General features: G+C 33.7%; 2 protein-coding genes and 1 long non-coding RNA gene across 4 annotated transcripts; 2 read left to right on the top strand and 1 right to left on the bottom strand.

The window, feature by feature from the left end:
* Nucleotides 1-347: 347 nt before the first annotated feature.
* On the top strand, nt 348-4,278 carry LOC146943436 (F-box/FBD/LRR-repeat protein At4g00160-like). Its single transcript, XM_085741701.1, has 4 exons — nt 348-1,139; nt 1,387-1,509; nt 2,818-3,041; nt 3,888-4,278. Exons 1-4 carry the CDS (start codon nt 348-350, stop codon nt 3,910-3,912), a joined length of 1,164 nt encoding a protein of 387 aa, XP_085597827.1. The 3' UTR covers nt 3,913-4,278.
* A 6,903-nt stretch (nt 4,279-11,181) lies between these two features.
* Nucleotides 11,182-11,867, top strand: LOC146943435 (F-box/FBD/LRR-repeat protein At1g16930-like). Its single transcript, XM_085747706.1, has one exon. The coding sequence runs from the start codon at nt 11,217-11,219 to the stop codon at nt 11,865-11,867; it is 651 nt and encodes a 216-aa protein (XP_085603832.1). The 5' UTR covers nt 11,182-11,216.
* A 2,994-nt stretch (nt 11,868-14,861) lies between these two features.
* On the bottom strand, nt 14,862-17,016 carry LOC146943434 (uncharacterized). Of its 2 annotated transcripts, none has more exons than XR_015025561.1 (3): nt 16,740-17,016; nt 16,392-16,646; nt 14,862-15,262 (listed from the first exon to the last, which is right to left on the bottom strand). It is a non-coding gene; the product is annotated as an uncharacterized LOC146943434 (long non-coding RNA). The 2 variants fall into 2 exon arrangements; XR_015025562.1 differs by having other exon boundaries at nt 16,754-17,016.
* Between the last annotated feature and the right edge of the window lie 1,258 nt (nt 17,017-18,274).

Genomic DNA, 18,274 nt, shown 5'->3' with positions numbered 1-18,274 from the left:
GTTTGGCACATATATGGCTCTAATTTTTGCTTCCGGAGTTTTGTTTGAAGAAAGAATTGGAAAATGTGACATATATATATATGGCAATGTTAACTTACTTTGCATGCTCTCTAAGTGGTCTTATGTCCTATTTGTGCCCAACTGCCCATAGTACCCCTCCATCACTTATATAGTTACACTTACTTCCCCTCCCTATTGTCTTATTTCCCAAGCAAATCAATCTCCTTTGTTTTCCCTCGCAATTACTTCCCCTACCTTCTTCTCTTTCCACCACGTCAGCATTACTCTTCAGTCTTCACCATCCTCAAGAAAAGAACCGTTCTTGCAAATTATTTGAAGAACAAGAAATGGCGCGACGGAGAATTTCAAGATCAGCATCAGCGGTGGATAGAATCAGAAATTTACCAGATGAGATTTTGATTCACATTCTCTCTTTTCTCACAACGAAGGAATCAGTTGCAGCAAGCATTTTTTCAAAGAGATGGATTCATCTATGGCATCATGTTCCCAATCTAATTTTCCCCGAAATCAATTTAAATGACATTCAATCCATTTATACTTTCAACAAGTTTGTGTTTTCTGTTTTAATTGCTCGAGAAGCCGCCAATTTCATCAACACTTTCCACCTACACATTCATTACAGTAACTCTAATCTTGCTTATCATCTCAGCTTTCCCAATGTCACTAAATGGATCAACCTTGTTGTTCAACACAAACTCAACCATCTTCATCTCGATACTGATAATAATTTTCTTCCCAAATTGCCCACTAGCATCTTAACCTGCAGAACACTTGTTAGTCTCGCCCTCCGTTGGTTTCATGTGAAGGGTTTTTCTTTTTCTGCAAATGGAATTCAACTTCCATCGCTCAAATCACTTCATTTGGTATACATTAAGTTTTCAGAAGTTAATGATTTTGTCTATCTTCTAGCCGGATGTCCAATTCTTGAGGACCTTGAAGCGTCTGATATACACTTCCAAGATACGAGAGATTGTCTTACCATTCAAGAGTATAAAAACTTAAGCTTTCCCAAATTGACTAGAGCACATATCAGTGCATTTTGGTGTAATTTTCCGGCAAAAGCATTTACTAATTCGAAGTCTCTGAGCATCGATACAATATTGTACACAAATGAAGATGTATGTTTTAATGTGAATAATGATATGATGCATGCTACTCAATCTTTTTCATTGATTCCGTTTTTCAAAAAATTTACACACATATATAAGTGTTGTATCCGGTGTCCATTTTCATAGACCATTATTTTGAATACAATACATTGATGGAAAACACAGTAGAAATGTTAATCATATGCATTTTCTTTTGAGAACTTGGCCCTGATTTGATAGTGTATCTTTTTACATTATTTAGGTGAATCGGTTACAGAGCCCTTATGATGACATTTATATCTTTCATAATTTGACCCACTTGGAGGTTCACGATTATTGGTCTACGGTAATACATGTTCTCCACCTATGTCCTAAGCTTCAAAATCTCAAACTTTGTCAGGTTTGTTGAATTTTTAGAATCATATTGATGAGTCATAGATAGTCATATTTATTGCCTTATTTAGTTTAGTTTTATTTTAGATTTGATTTAGTTTTATTGCATTTTATTTTATATTAGAATATTTTACTTCAAATTGTCTTTTGTTTTATTTTAGGAATAAATATATGGTGGAAGATGCCTTGGAGTGAAAGAAAGAGGACTGGAGCAAATACAGCGCAAGAATACGAAGATTCAGGACAAAAATATGTTCCCCCAAACTCAGAAGCTTGGCACGGCCCGTGCCAACATGTGGCACGGCCGTGCCCGTCCCCAGGATACTCTTTTGCTGCTTTTCTTCGGGCCCAAGTTACCCTGTTGCAGCTTTACCGTTTTATCCCTTTAGTTGCTTAGTTTCTAAGTCAGATGTAAAACTATAAATAGAGTAGCTCTCCACCATAAACAAGACACCCTTTTACTTTGTTTATTTCAATAGCTATTTTAATAAAAGTCTTTATTTTCCTTTTACTTTCTTTGCAATTTACTTTACTGTTATTTTCTCTCTTCTTCCCCCATGTCTACGATGAACATGAGTGAGTAGACTTCTTTGTCTTGGGATCGTTGGATAAGTCTAATGACGTAATCCGGATCAAGCCAAGTCTTAAACCCTAATTAATTGTTACCCTAATTCCTAATCTAAATTCACCGTTTTAACATGAATTAATTATTATCAAACTGTGGAAGCGAACGCGGAGGGTTTGATAATGGTTAATTCATCATCACAGATATCAATTCATAAAGCGAACGCGGAGCTTTGATATCCGAACAAGTGAATTTAGACAAGGTTTGCGAAACATGAGAATAGTCTAGCAAACCTTGGGACACATAAAGTTTCGATCTTCAAGGGTCCCAAAGGCAATCACCCATGAGAATAGGTGTGGTTGTTGGAGGGATACACTCACTGACTTCGAGAGGAGCTGTGATATGCTAAAGAGAGACTTGTCCTTAGTAATTAGGATTAACGTTTAATTATAAGTTTAAGGCTTGCTTGTGAAAGGATTCGTTATTATGATGAACTAATGATCCCAAGGCTTTTTAATATTATTGTTATTTACCTTCAAAAACTGCACTCTCCAACTTCTTATTTCTTTCTCTTCTAATCAATTTCTAAAAGCTAATTGGATTGACCAACTCCCTAGCGGAACGATAACTCTACTTACTACTATTACTTCGATAGGCCGTGCACTTGCGGTTTGGCCCTATCACATATTCAGTTTATCTTTTCTTAGCACATCTTTATGTTTTGTTTTAATGACTGTCTAATATTAACAGGGGTATAACGTGTTAATGTCGGATGGAGAAGATGATCAAGTAAGTTGGGAGCAACCAGAATTTGTTCCACAATGCCTTTCTTCATGCTTTACAACTTGCATTATTGAGGACTTTTTAGGCCGGAAACATGAGCTTCTGTTGGCAGAATATATTTTGAGAAATGCACAAAATTTACAAACTATGACAATCGAGTGCGAATGTGAGCCGCTGAAAATAGAAAGAAAGTTGTCCCAACGCCTGAAGGCCTCTGCAACATGTCAATTTTCAGTTTTTGAAAACACATAGACTATGTAAGTAGTAGTTTCTCTACCCTACATCACTAAGTTAAGGAAAAACCATTTTTAAATGATTTAGTTAACACTTGTCTACTTGCTTATTCATATATATCTATTAAGCTTGTTTATGACTGTAATTAGATCAATGCTTATCTTATATTGCCACTTGTATGCTAAACTCAGATTTCATGCATAACCATAGGACAACAGGCGGATACCAAGGTTTTATAAGTAGTTGTTTTCTTAAAGGAATCATTGTCTGTCTTTTGATAGCATATGATGTTTTGAGTGGCCCAACAACTCTTTGGTTTTGTTGATAACCATACAGTTAAACTGCACAAGGAATAATCGGTTTTGTTGACATAGTTTGTTGTCCCACATGTTACTCAAATCTTTTAAACTTTGTGGAGTGGTTCCTCTGGTATCCACTTCCCTCTTCATTTTTCTGACTCTGTTAGCTTCAGATGTGTCTAATTTACAACAGATAACATGTTTTACTTTTCTAGTAACAAGGACTCGATAGTTTATGGTATTACCTAATGGCTAATATTAATATCTGCATTGTTCTCACCCTCAATGATCAATGGCCATTTAATTTTATCTAATGTATATGTTATCAGGGCCCCATATAAGGTGTACCAAGAGAAAAAATGGTCCACCTTGTAAAGTTAGAGAAACAAGTATTAGATTGTGCTTGTGTCGGATGTCTAGTTTATATGGGAAATTTAACACAAAATTATTGAATTTCTGCAATTCAATTAACATATAACATTTTTTTATTTGTTTTGCATGCAGATCTGGGCCTTTGGAAACAATATAGTCTTTCTTGGTGGTTGCTTGTTGAAAGGTGAAAGATAAGCTCTCGAGGATTTTGCACTGAAGCATGGTTTTATGGATGATTTTAGAAATTTTTATCAAAATCTTGTCAAATGGAATAGGATTTGCCTCTGCACTCGTGTCAAATTTTGACACGTTTAATTTCATGAGTGACACGCTTCGTTTTCACTAATATAGCTTTTACAATACTTAACTTCTAAGGATCATAAGCTGCAAGAGTGAATAATGCAGTATCGGTATCTCTTAAACCGATTGATGTACTTTCTTTTAGTAGTCCAACTAGAGCATGCATGGCTTTAGAACTTGCTCAAATTTGCACTTTACAATCATTTATCATAGATAATCTATATATTTCTGCTGCAACATTTTTTCGTGCTTCCATAGTCATGGCTGATTCACGTACTTCAAATATGTTGTGAAATGCTCCAGCTGCCAAAAATCTTGTTATAGATAGATAGTTTGAAAAATTCCGTCAAAACATGTTCCTGGACTCTTGAATCTTTTAGGTTTTAAATGCTTACAAGAAATGCAATAGCCCCTACTTCTTCTATTGTCCATTCCGGTTGTTGCAAATAAGCCGAATCTCGTATGCCCATTGTTGTTGGATATCAATTGAACCAGTTGCCAATTTTCCAACGAGAAATAACATTCACATTCTTGTGCCTCTTGGTGCTACTGTTTGTTGTTAGTGGTTGCCTCATTCACTGTTCTGTTTGTCTTTTGATTGCATATAATGTTTTAATTGTCTCACTGAAGATGACTTAGATCTAAACGATCTGTTTATATATTTGGTTTTGTCGTCATAGGCAGTTAAGCTGGATAAGGAATAATACGCTATTATTAAGGGTGATTAGAGAGAAGTTTGCAGTAAGGGTATAAAGAACTGAAGTTTTAAGGTCTGTGACCGTGAACTGTACTACAACATCAAGGTTTGTTTTGTCTCCGTTGCTGCAATATGGCCGTTATTGAGGCTAAACCATTTGCATTCAATTACGATTTTCCACAATATCAAGGACTGTGACACAACTGTGACCGTTACCGCGATAACAATTTAAAACCTTGTTAAGAACTAATGAGTCTTTCAAGTTTTAAGCACATTCAAATTAGATAATAAATGGAAGGAGATCGATTAAGAGTAGGTTAACGGAAGTTTTTTTAAGAGGAGAAGGGGTAGGAAACTCTTCCATTCTCCAATATCTTACTGTGTTTTTTTCATTATTTTCCAAAACAAAAAGCTTATGTTCTAACACCTTTTTAGCACTCTGTTTTGATCTCTTACACAAGCATACACTACAAATAGCTCAAACAAGTCTTGATAATGCTAGTTTTTGGCTAAGTCAAAGACATTAGATTATCTTCTTTTCTAAAGCATACACTACATGCCTACCTACCTGCTCCATCTCCACAGTTAATTGATCACTCTTAAGCCATTAATTTCATCATATCAAACTCCCTCTTATTCTCCAATATTCCCTAACAACCATTGAGACACCTTGTTTTGACTGTGAAGTATCCTTACCTTCAACTTCCATTGTGATTGAGCATCCTCCAGATCCCTGTCCATACAGTTGCTTCAAATATCACCCTAACATTTCAACAAAATCTTAGTCTAAACCATCCTTCGCACCAACTTATTCTCCTGCTGCTTTCCTATCTCACAATCTTCCACCCACTTATTTGGATCTGCTCCTGATCTGCTATGTTCAGACGAGGTTTCCCATGAACTTAAGCTTCGCCAAAACGAGGAGAGATCTACAAATTTGGCTTCTCACTTGCTCCGTTCTCTCCATGCAAGTTTATCTGGCACAATAGAGCTTTCTTTACTTTCTCTTGCTTGAATATAATTGGAAGTTGGAACTAACAATAAGATCTGTTTGTTGCTGACGAAACATTATTTTATTCGAAGTCTTTGCTCTATATTTTTGCTGCTGCTAGTGCTAATCCTTACTCAGTTTTTAAAAAGGCAACAGGTATTTTTTCTAAACAAAATCTGCACAATATTTAGTACCGGAACATTTTAGTATTTGTTTTCTTTTCAAATTAGAGTTTTGGAGTAATTTTGTGCATTATGGAATGGTCTTTATACCCCAGGCTTTGGTTCTGATGCATTTTCTTGTTTCAAACATGACATCTCTGCAAAGGAAAAACTGTTGGCAAGTTGTTGCACTTTACCTTTGTTGTGTGTTGGAATTGTTGAAGGCGGGAGTAGTTTCTAATTACTTTTTCAAAGCATAAGTTGTTTCATCAGATGATTCAAATTCTTTTATTCACTTGATAAATTCATTGAGTTCCGGTCACTTGACTTGCATTATTGTCTTGACACTTATTTCCTTTCTTGTGTGCAGCTTCAGGAGACGATGGTTTCCTTAAAGAAATCTTGTTAATGAGATTTGTATGTTATTAGTATCTTTTATGATTTTCAATGATATTACATTTCAATGATACACATATGTTGCCTAGAGAAGGATCCACAAGTGTTGTTTTTGGATTTCCAAAGTGTTGTATTTTGGTTTTCCAAATTCTATTTTCTACCGAAGTTGTTACTATGTTGAGTGACGACCAGGCCGCTCTCTTTAAGACGTTTCGTGGCACTGCCTAAAATTGTGCAAGGCAGACTATCAACCACGCCGCCTCCAGGATAAAACAAGCCCAGCTACAACTGTTCGATTAACTACTGCACTGTAGAAAACCGTTCGAGAATTACACCCTCAAATATGCTACCAAGACCACTCTTTAATACTGAAACCACTTTAATATGGTACTGTTACCACTCTATTATGGTGCTGAGACCACTCAAATATGGTGTTACCACCTTTCTAATTATTAACTTCTCCAACTATGATACTATGATCACTCAAATATGGTTTTACACCATTCTAACGTCTAACTTCTTCAAGAATCGAAGAAGAATATATTTTAAGATCATTCATAATTTTGAAGGGACATTATACCGAAAAGGGACTATGATCTTAAATTATTATTTATTCCGAAGGACATAAAATTATCGAAGGGACTATGAACTTAAGACCATTCTTAATTCCGAAGGGACATTAAACCGAAAAGGGACTATGGTCTTAAGAACACTCTTAATTCCAAAGGGACAGAAAAAGGAGATGAAGAGAAGAAAGACTCGTCAACACAAGTCAAGAAAGGGAGAAGAGAGAAAGAGTTCCCGACAACTCAATGAAACTCTTTGGTGTGTTTTTTGAACTAGGTGAGCTCTCGTTTTATAGGGAGAGTTTGTAACTAATTTGGAGAAACTTAAGAATTAAGTAAACTTAAAAATTAAGCAACCCACAGATCAGCTCAAGTAACAAACTAATCGGATAAGTTCAAAAAGAAACAAACCCACAAGATTAGCTGAAACAAACTAATGAAGGAAAGATAAGAAATTCAGTTGGATTCTCAATCTTATCACAACAAACATAACCTAAAATTATGGGAAGTGATATCCATGAATAAAGAATAATAATAATTATTATTTTCATCATTATCAGGTATTTAAAATTAAATACCATTGTTTAAACACTATTAATGTGTGTTCTGTTTTATGTGGGACCCCCACACTCTATATTTTCAATTCACACAACATTAGATCAAAGTTTAATAACTAGGTGTTTAATCTTCCAACCTTCCAATTTCTTTCCATCTTCACACCAATGTTCCAACAACAAGCCATGCAAGGTCTATAGCTGAATGATGCTTCAAAAGTTTTGCGCAGACAGTGAAAGAAGTTTCCGACAAATTTTAATTAATATCTATACTTTAATTCTGTTATGCAACCACATTGAAAAGCTTTGGTCGGTTAAGGTCAAAGCCAGAAAGTTGGCAGGCCTCTCATTTAGAACTATATTATACTATATCAAGTGTAAAAATTTCAATGGATTAATGGGTTATTTCAACATCTGCAGTGTTATCCAACAACGAGATTAGTTGTTCGTACTTCGTTGTTGGATAACATCTGCAGCTTTTAATTCTTTTTATGCGTTTCCAATGCATACAATGGTAGCCCTTCACACACACACACACTTTATTCTATAAATACCAGCAAATTTTTATACTAAACTACGTCCTTGCATCTTCTTTTCATCTTTAACTACATCCTTGCATCTTCTTTTCATCTATAACATTCAACATGGATGTAATAACATTTGTCTTAGGCTCAAGTATTGGTTTTCAATTAAATAGTTGCAAGTTTTTTAACATTTGTTTCCAAGTATCTTACTTCCAGCTTTATTTGTATCATTCAATTGACTGCAATACGTAAACTAAACCCCAGGGAGATTGCACGTTGTTGAATATTCATCACATTTTCTGGTGGAGTTTTGCTATTTACTTCACAAAAAATTCAGAATAATTATTCCCCGTGCTTTCTTTGCTTGCCCCTTTTGCTTTCTTCAAGATATTTGCTTCATGGTGTAAATGTTGAGAACTTGAGAGAGGAGAGAATGGTGTTTCATTCTTGATGAAATGAGAAAAAATTTAAAAAAAATTGAGAACAAAATAGCCAACTCTAATTGTTTCTAAAAGCTGTTCACCATCCTCATATCTTAATATCCTAAAAGCAACTGTCTGAAAGTTTCTAATGCAGAGAAAGGAAACAAAATATGCCAGAAATCCTGGATAAATAATACAGTGTTTGTATGTCATACTCTTACTGTCGAATCTACCACTCTTAAGTTTTTTGTTAACTTCGCTGTTCTTAATTAGGACCACCAAGAAGTAATTTAAATTAAAATAGTGTTGAAGATTGAAGACATGAAATAAGATTTGCTGCGATTCTATAGTTAAAGAAGATAGATTGTATCTGGAAACACTTGACAGTACTTATTTAGTTTATAACTATACCAAAATTTCATGTTCAACAATTAGGAAAAAAGTATAAGTATTTATCATTCTTGCAAACAATTACCTGGGTATATATTTACTGATCTAAGTTTAAAAACGTACAATCATACAGTGTATACATTTGAGTATTATAATGTTGCTGTAATGTTGTTAAAGAAAAAAAAAAAATTAGGTTCATGTCATTAATAAACTCAAGGTCTTGGGAAGAAAAAGAAAATAATAGAATTTTGATAGCTTATTAAACATTGATCTGTTTTCAAGTGAATTATTTTTTTTGTTTTTTTTAGGATTTCAAATTAACATAGTGGCATGTTTAGCTTTGCTAAACGTGTGTCTCTATAAATTCTAGCCAATAAATTTTTTTGTTTTGTTTTATTTATGATTTAAAATTAAAGCTTAGTGGCATGTTTCCCTTTGCTAAACGTGTGTCTCTATAGATTTTAACCATTAAACCAAAAAGAGTGGCAATATTTAGAAACTCATGACATGTCTACTCCTATAATTTTTAAACGCCTGTATTTTCTCATGGCCAATTGTATGTTGCGGTTTCGAGGGTTACTTTTAGAGAAGGGTTGAAGATATTAATCACAAATGAAGACGGTGAAGACACTTAAATGACATCCAACATCGTCTATGAGGAAGTGTTCTGTAACGTGTAGTATAAACAACCCACATTTAGAAGAAGGTACAATAATTCATGTAATGGTGTTGCATTTTAGTTAACTATACATTACTATCGATTGACAATAGTTACTTATTAAATGTCCTTTTATTTGTTTCGGTATTCATTTCATATTGAGATTAACAACTATATTTCGGCTCATAACACCCGTTCCGTATAAATATACCAATTTTTTAATATAATTCATCTAAAAAATTTCTTCAACGTACTTTTAATCTTCCAAAAGTTTTTCATTATCATTTTCAATCTCTCATTTAAAGTAAATTCATACGTAGAATTCATATTTTTAAATAAAATTTTGCAGAAAAGTTAATAATATTATAAGAATCTCTAAAAAAAAATAAATAGAATTTTTTTATCAAAACATGAATTAAACGTGAATTTTTATATTCTTTGCGGTTTAAAATTCAGATTTAATTCATGTTTTGTTAAAAATTCTATTTTTTTGGGAGAGATTTTTACAACATTTCTCTTAAATTTCATTAAAAAAAATATATGAGTTGACTATAAATTTGGGACCAAAAGTGGTGATTAAATATTTTATAGAGAGACTAAAAATCAAAGTAAAATTTATAGAGACTAAAAATCTGTACCAAAAAAAAAAAGAGAGACTAAAAATCAAAGTAAATTTTTTTACTCAAAAAACAAAAATTTGATGTCCCCGTGAGCACAACTCAGTTGGCATGGACATGCATTATTATATGCAGGGTCCGGGGCAAATCCCGGACACCCCACTTAAATTTGATATATTTATAGAGAAAAAAATAATATTTAACTTTTTTTTATATAACAAAAAATAAATATTTTTTGACCAAACCAAAAATAAATATTCAAAACGCAGCATGTGCTTCAATTCAAATGCTTTCAAAATTCACTTTTCTATTCCTCCTCTGCGCCATTTCATTTTCATATGACCGACCGACCGACCGACCGACCATACATATAACAAAGAAACTGAAGAGTTGAATGCTGCTTGGTATGGCTCACCCAATCAAAATCAATATCGAAATAACTTTGAAACAATTCCCAATTAATATATTTTGTCAAATTGCTTCTCTAGATTATTTGGCCTTTTCTTTGTAAAGTTCTATTGAGCATTCTTGTCCCCTTTTAGATAATTTGTTTTGTTGATTTTTTGGTGGTGGCCCCCTTTTAGATAATTTGTTTTGTTGATTTTATGGTGGTGGCCGAGGTTTGAACCCCTGACTTTGCAAATATTATGCATTGTCTATACCAACTGAGCTATGCTCACTAGGACATTTGTTTTGTTGATTGTAAAGACTTATGTAGTCCTTTTTTTCATTGTTAATTAATTTTTTCTAAAAAAGAAATTAAAATAGATAAAAAAAAGGCTTAAATATACATTTCATCCCTGCAATTATAGGCCATTTGATTTTTCATCCCTGAGCTTACTAAGGGCATTTTGGTCATTTCGCGTGCATATGATTCAATTAGCAGTGCCACGTCATCAAATCAGTGACGTGGCAGTGATTAACTCTGATGAGGGACAAATTTTCAAATGAATAATTTTTACAGGGGCAAAATGGGAGGATTAGTAAGCTCAGGGATGAAAAATCAAATGACCTATAATTGCACGGATGAAATGCATATTTTACCCTAAAAAAAAAAACGAATCCAGTTCCAAAATAAATCACCCTTGAACCCTAATTGTTGGTTGATAAAATGCGTACGTATATCTTTACTCACAACAAGATTATTGGTTCTGCCTTTCAGAAAAAGTTAAAGCGTTTGCAACGATGAATAGGATAAGCAGTTTGCCTGATGAGATTCTTTGCCGCATTCTGTCCTTTGTGACCACCAAAGAAGCAGTTGCCACAAGCGTTTTGTCGAAACGGTGGACTCATCTATGGCTCTCTGTTCCCAATCTCCACTTCATCAATATCAATATTGATACAACCGAATCAAACTTCCGTTTTAACGAATCTGTGTACTCTGTTTTGGCTTCTCGAGATGCTGTTGGTTCCAATTTCATCAACAGTTTCCGTCTAGACATTAAATATAGTAATTCTAATCTTGCCAATGATCTTTCCTTTCCCAACGTTGTCAAATGGGTTAACCTTATTGTTCAACGCAAAGTCAAGTATCTTCGTCTCCGTTTAGATGTGGACGAACATAAGTTAATTCACAAATTGCCCTTAAGTATTCTCACGTGCAAAACCCTTGTAAGTCTCCACCTCTGTCGATTCAAGCTGGAGGAGTTTTCTTTTACTTCGAATGAATTTGGACTTCCATCACTTAAAATCCTTTACCTAGAACTCATCGGCTTTTCAAAAGTTCGAGATTTTATGTTGCTCCTTGCGAAATGTCCAATTCTTGAGGATCTACAAGCGTCTTGTATGTACTTTTATTTTCAGGAAGATTCTCTTACCATTCATCAAATTGACTAGAGCATGAACTTGTAGTGTTTCTTTGTTTCCTTCATGACTTGTAAGTCCAAGCCAAGATTATTTTGAGGATTCTTTTGATCCATTACACAAGGAAGCAGTGCGAAAAATGGTGTGTGTGACAACATACAATATTTCTTTATGCAAATTAGGTAAAAAAAACAAGTTGTTATTTTTGCAGTCATGCTGATTTTACATGCAGGTTTAATAAGAACAATATTTCTTTATGCAAATTAGGTATAAAAAAAAAACAGTTGTTACTTTTGCAATCATGCTGATTTAACATGCAAGTTTAAACTTACATAAATTATTTCTACAATAAAAGAAAGGATATATGTTGTTATGTATAAGTTTTTTATATCAGCTATCTTAAACATCTAATAAAAATAAACTTAAAACAACTTATAAGCATATCATAACCTACTTTTCTAAATTCTTCTTATCAATTACACAAATGTTTGTTTTATAAGGTAAGTCCAAAATATGAGCTCTTCCTATCACACTTGAAATACAAAAGGTTGCTACTCTATCTCGCTCTTCGAATTTCACTGTCACGACTTTGGGTTGCTGACAATAGACTTTGCTATGTCCTCATTCCATTTCATTCCAGTACAACATTCATATAAAACATACCTCATATTTTTAACACCGAAAAAACATTGCATAAACAAGAAATATAGAACACTTTTTACTATGCGTTGAAATATTCTCATAATTAAAGTCATTCTCGCTACTGAGTTGGCAACTTGAAGGTTCGACGTTCCTCTTGAAATTGAATTTACATAGACATATACTTCTCTCATTTTATCTCCACGCTCTACTCTTTTCTAATCATTTTCTTCCGATGTCATCAAACCTGAACAGAGAAAGCGCCACTGTTACTCTACCATAGGAGCCACTGTAGAAGGTCGTTGCTGCAAAGGAAAACTCCAGTTATGAGCTTTTCAGTCTTGTTTCTGATTTAGTTTTATTTTTTCAAGAATAATGTTCTATTCTTAGGACATTGGCAATAATTTTTTTCTTATAAAGTATGTTTCAATTTGGTATTATTGAGATTTTATAGAAGTCATTCCCTCTTTCCTGTGCAATAGAGTTGAAAGTATCCTGTGTGGTATTTTTTCCATCTTTAAAGTACTGAGTTTTGCTTGATATATATTCATTTGAATGAGGCTATCTTTGTTGGGTTTTTTTTTTTTTTTTGAACAAGTTACTTTATTGGAAGTTTATTTTGGGGGCGTAGAGGCTTCTAAGATGATGTTTAACGCAAAACATAGACTTCACCCCTTCTTTCTCCAATGGTGTAAGCTTCTAGTTTCAACATCTCTTGAAAGGTGAAGCGATTGACATTGAAGTGTATCAGAACACCTGATCTTTAAATAAGTTGTTTTTTATTTTTGAAAAAAGTGGAAGATTTTCTATAATTTACAATTATAAATTTATAATAACTAAATGTTATTTGTCAAAAACTAGCGCCTCGACGCACACCAGAACACCAAAACTTTGCACTGAAGACCAGAACTACTGCCACCCACCATGACAAGAACCACCCCCTAACAGAACCCAAAATACGCATCCAACATCGAAGCCAAACAAAACAGGCACAACGCAGATAGACCGGTTAAAAGCCGATTACTTAGCCATACAATATATCGGACCCCACTCCCACTCATAGAACATACAAAGAGTTCAATTACCACCAGCAAGGACTCAACGCCCACAACAACACCTAAATGTTTTCCAGCACTTCTGGCGCTGCAGTTATAAGCGCCTCCTGCCCTGTAGTTATGCATCAAATCTGAATTAAGCATACAACTATACAAGTTACCAGAAAATGGATAAGTATGGATCCAACTGAAGTCATAAAGAGATTTAATATAAATATTTATAAACGGGTAGACAAGTACTAACTAAATCATACATAGATAATTTTTCCTTAACTATAGTGTAGCAAGACAAAGTTATGAACTTCATAATAAAGAGATATTATTGTAGGAATGAGGTCACTCTACTTCCTTATTTCTCTCAATTGAGTAAATAATCTCTGCACAACTATTAAACTATTTTTAACAACAATAGGTGATATTTTGAATAATACAGGGGATTGCAACCCTAATATTTTCCATTGTTTCTATTTTTTTGCCAGTTGGTACTATCATATAAGTGGCATTAAGTATTACTAGAACATCGACCCGTGCATCGCACGGGTCAAACCAACCAAAAAAAGTCATGAATAAGTTTTACCGGATAACTAAAATGTAATTGAATATATATTTTTTTTTTAGGGGAATTGAATAGTTCACATGATGATTATGATGTATTACACAATTCATATTAAATTGACATCGTTAGAGTTTGAGGCTTGAACAAAGAGAGACATTAATATATTTTAGAAAATTGCTATTTAGAATGATGCAGCCACAAATTTTAAGCGCGATACCAAAAGAAACTTATATTGAATAGTTAACAAAACTTAATCATTTTCCGTCACTTCAAATAAGATATTCAAGAACATGGTAGGGTTTACAAAACTTGAAACTTAAAAGTAAATTTGCAAGTTGTTACTCGTTAATCATTCCAACACCTGTAACCAATAAGATCAACATGCCTCAATGACTTATAAGATTCCAAACCAATATCTTCATTCTTATGTGGAATGTGTTAGGATTTACTTTATTATTTACATGATATCAAATCCTCAATGACTTATAGTGACACGCAAAGCAATTTTAAAAATGAATAATAGTATCATAGTAAGCTTAGAGAAGGCATCATACTATGAATATAACTCGATCAACTTACTATTAAAGAAGCCTCAACAAATTCACATCTAAACCCTACAAAATATTCCTTTGGATGACTTAAAAATACTAAACCAATTGCCTTCCACAACCTCATAATCTAGGGCTATATACAAAACAATCCAAAGCACTACAAATGGAAAACTTCAAAATACTGTAAAGATCCAATATGCAGACCAATTAAGAGAGACTGACAACATGACGATCCCCAAACTAATTAATTTATTCGATAAAGAATAGACTGACATGTTAAAAGATGCAGGAAAAAAAATGTGACACTTCATTCCAGCTCTCTCCACAAAAACGTGTCTACTCTTAAAATAACAAAAACAGGACCTCAATATCTCTAAAAATAACAAACACAGAATCACAATAGTGCCAATTACTGCTAGGAAACAATAACAGAGACTGATACAAAACTGGGCGTGGGATTTGGCTCCTCCATTCAAGACATACTCGTAGACTGCTACTGATGAATAATTTGCCCAAAACTCCTGAACATCTTTGGCAAACTACTCTGAACGAAAACAATTTCTTCTCGAATGAGTACGAATTCTCACCTCCTAATACTGATGCAATTGTTGTTTGTCGTCCATGTATCTGCTAAACCATCAAGAGTATGAATGAAAATAACGTACGGCAGGGAAATTAGAGCAACATATAAGTATTTTGAATCCCCGAATATTAGTTCACCACTTATGCTGAAAATATATACAATCTCACAAAAAAAAGTTGTTGAGCATGAATCCATTGTTTAAAATCACAAAAAGAAGCTATTCCAAAATAAGTCTCATCTCAATCCATCAAAAAATAATTATGTAGAATCCAACTAAAGTGCACTTAAACTATGGATAATGAAGCATACGACAGGATGGTTACAACTTACAAAAAACAAAATGTTGATGCATCACTATTGAAAAATCTAAACACCACGAAAACATAAGTGTCTCTGATATGAACATCATATCATATTAAATATAGAACACAATATGAAATTTCATAGCATAATATTACCTTATGAGAAGGCAATCGATTTATTTGATATTTTTAACTATTTTCTTTGTTGGTATACACCAAATATGAGCTACTCTAACTTTCATCTTAAAATCTCTCTTTCCTCTAGTAACAGCTATAAGAGCGGAGTGTAAGTGTTGGCCATACTTTCAAATCAAAAATCACCATGTATAACCTTTGTTTTTCGTTTCCAAGCTACCGCAAGTAAAGAGATGAGTACCTTAGATATATACAGGGAGCTGATACATACAAATAAAGGTGCAAGTGATAACAACTAATGTGCATTGAATACGCATTACAGCTGTGTCTTTGTATCCTTTGATAACTAAATAATAGGCTTAGAGTTGCGACATCAATGAGAATAACTAAAATTGAGCAAAATTAGAGTTCCCTTGATAACTAAATAGTAGGCGCAGAAAAATTGGCCAAAATATAGTGTAATTCAGATTGTAAACTATACACCAACAAACTACAAATTTGTTTGAGTATATTAGTACATGAAATATAGTGTAATTCATGCTGGCTAGTATCTAATCTTCCTACACACAGGTTTGCAATACGAATTAAGCATGTAGTACAATGTCGATGCATAAGTTTCACCCTCTAAATTAACCGGCCATAAACAAATAAGTGATATATTCAGATTAGCTATCCAGACAGAGAAGTAAATTTAACCTATAAAAAAAAACACTACAGTTTTAACAATCAGACTTACCAGGCGCACCAAGTACACGTCTTTGTTTGTGCAAATTATCATCAAATAGATTAGGCGAAGTGTTATTCCAAACAACCTCTGGTCTGGACAGCTAATCAGAGACCATCAATGCTGCAAAAAGTCTTCGCAAATAATGTATGTTTCGACCTGAACTCTTTTGCATGAAATTAATGTCGGATACCACTGTCTCTTTAATAAAATCACCAACAACCGGATTTTTGGCTAAAACTCCATTGTCCACGCCTGAACCATGGCCTATACGTGATAAATTAATAATATATAAGAAAGAATGTCAAAAAATAGAAGTATAACTCTGCCAAAAATTAAAATTGCTTAAAGGTCCGTAACCGTAATCTGCTAACCTGAGTTGTTTGGTTTACTGCAACCTTCAATATTCTCAGTAGAGTCTGCATAAGGGCAAGATATGGTGAGGTTTCTCTGAAGCTTTGCATTTGATAAAACATGTTTTCCAGGTCCAAGAAGCTTAGAAGACTCTTTGCTACAGCTGCTGCGTTTGAACACTGAAAAAATACATCCTTAGTGGCAGTTCCTTGAACCTTAAAAAGGAGAAGCATAATTACCATGATTAGTGAAAGCTATGCTTACCACTTGTTATATCACTCAATGGAAATCCTAAACCAGAACCTATGTGATTTTGGCACATTAATTCCTGACCATTGAAATACAAATCATTTGTAACCACCAACTCTAAGGTAAATACAAATAAGAAGGGCAATGGTGTGATCAATGCTAAATGGCTTAATGTAAAATCTTCCTTTGAAATATTTCTCCCTATGTTGCCATCTTAATTTGATGACATACAGAGCTTTGAATCTCTAACCCAAATCTCAAAACTATAATGTATGACCTTTGAAATATTACTCAATACTTCAACCTAAATACCAAATGAAAAAAATTAAACAGCAAAAAACCTATTAACAAATATGAGCTTTGCTATTTTTTACCGTAAGCATAAGTTATAGACGGATTATACTCGTTTCTCACTATAGTATCTCCATCTGTATACCAGCAATCTTTTGCCACGAATTTCCCTCTGACTGTCACACAAATAATATATCACACATCAATCAAATTAACATCAACAGCTATCGCACAACACAATAACAAAATTTACAATCACATACTTTAAAGAACAAAACTGAATAGTCATAGTTATATTCTCTTTGGTTTTTTGAGAATCCAAAGGCACATTTTCATGATAAAATTGTGGCTTACTTCGCATTGACGCCGACGCCGACAGTGTTTAGATGACGAAGTTGTTGAAGAGGACGACCCATTCACACATTTCTTGCTCCAATCGATCCCAATCGTTTCTATTTAGCTACTTGTTTAGATGCCATTTACAGTTCTCGCCGAACAAACAAAAATCAACAAAATTATTAGAAAAAATAATAATAATCAAAACAATTGAGTGAGATTTCATCGAATTCAACTATAATCGCAGGCGTGTTCGTGAAAGTTATTAGAGTGACAAAAATTGATGAGAAATGCATAAGGAATATTATTAGCTTAAGATAAGAAGAATTGAAAATTGACCTAAAAATGATGACGGAGCAATTTCATGAATCCGAAGTTGGCAGAATCGGGAGAAGAGATTCGAAGAGGTGAACCTCAAGCAAATATAGTTTTAGTGATATTGGTAGATAGTTTAGTGAATGCAAGCAAATATAGTTCTACTTTTATGGATCGTGTGATGCGTTGCTTCACAACTAAAGAGATGGAAATATGGCAAAATTATAGCAAACTTCGTAACAAAATTCGTCTGGCCAAAATTATAGCAAACTTGATAACAGAATTCGGCTGGCATTAATTAAGTAAGATGACCAATGGCTAAAATTGAATGGCGCCTAAATGTGTAAGAT

This window comes from Medicago sativa, chromosome 2 (assembly GCF_051527215.1).
Source record: "Medicago sativa cultivar Bolivia chromosome 2, Bolivia_mono, whole genome shotgun sequence".
Lineage (NCBI taxonomy): Eukaryota > Viridiplantae > Streptophyta > Magnoliopsida > Fabales > Fabaceae > Medicago > Medicago sativa.
This window is presented reverse-complemented; position numbering and strand designations above follow the sequence as displayed.

Coding starts and splice junctions, on each gene's coding strand:
- LOC146943436 (XM_085741701.1), top strand. CDS start 348: ATGGCGCGACGGAGAATTTCAAGATCAGCATCAGCGGTGGATAGAATC. Junction 1,510..2,817: donor AAAATCTCAAACTTTGTCAG/GTTTGTTGAATT, acceptor TAATATTAACAG/GGGTATAACGTGTTAATGTC. Junction 3,042..3,887: donor CCGCTGAAAATAGAAAGAAA/GTTGTCCCAACG, acceptor TTTTGCATGCAG/ATCTGGGCCTTTGGAAACAA.
- LOC146943435 (XM_085747706.1), top strand. CDS start 11,217: ATGAATAGGATAAGCAGTTTGCCTGATGAGATTCTTTGCCGCATTCTG.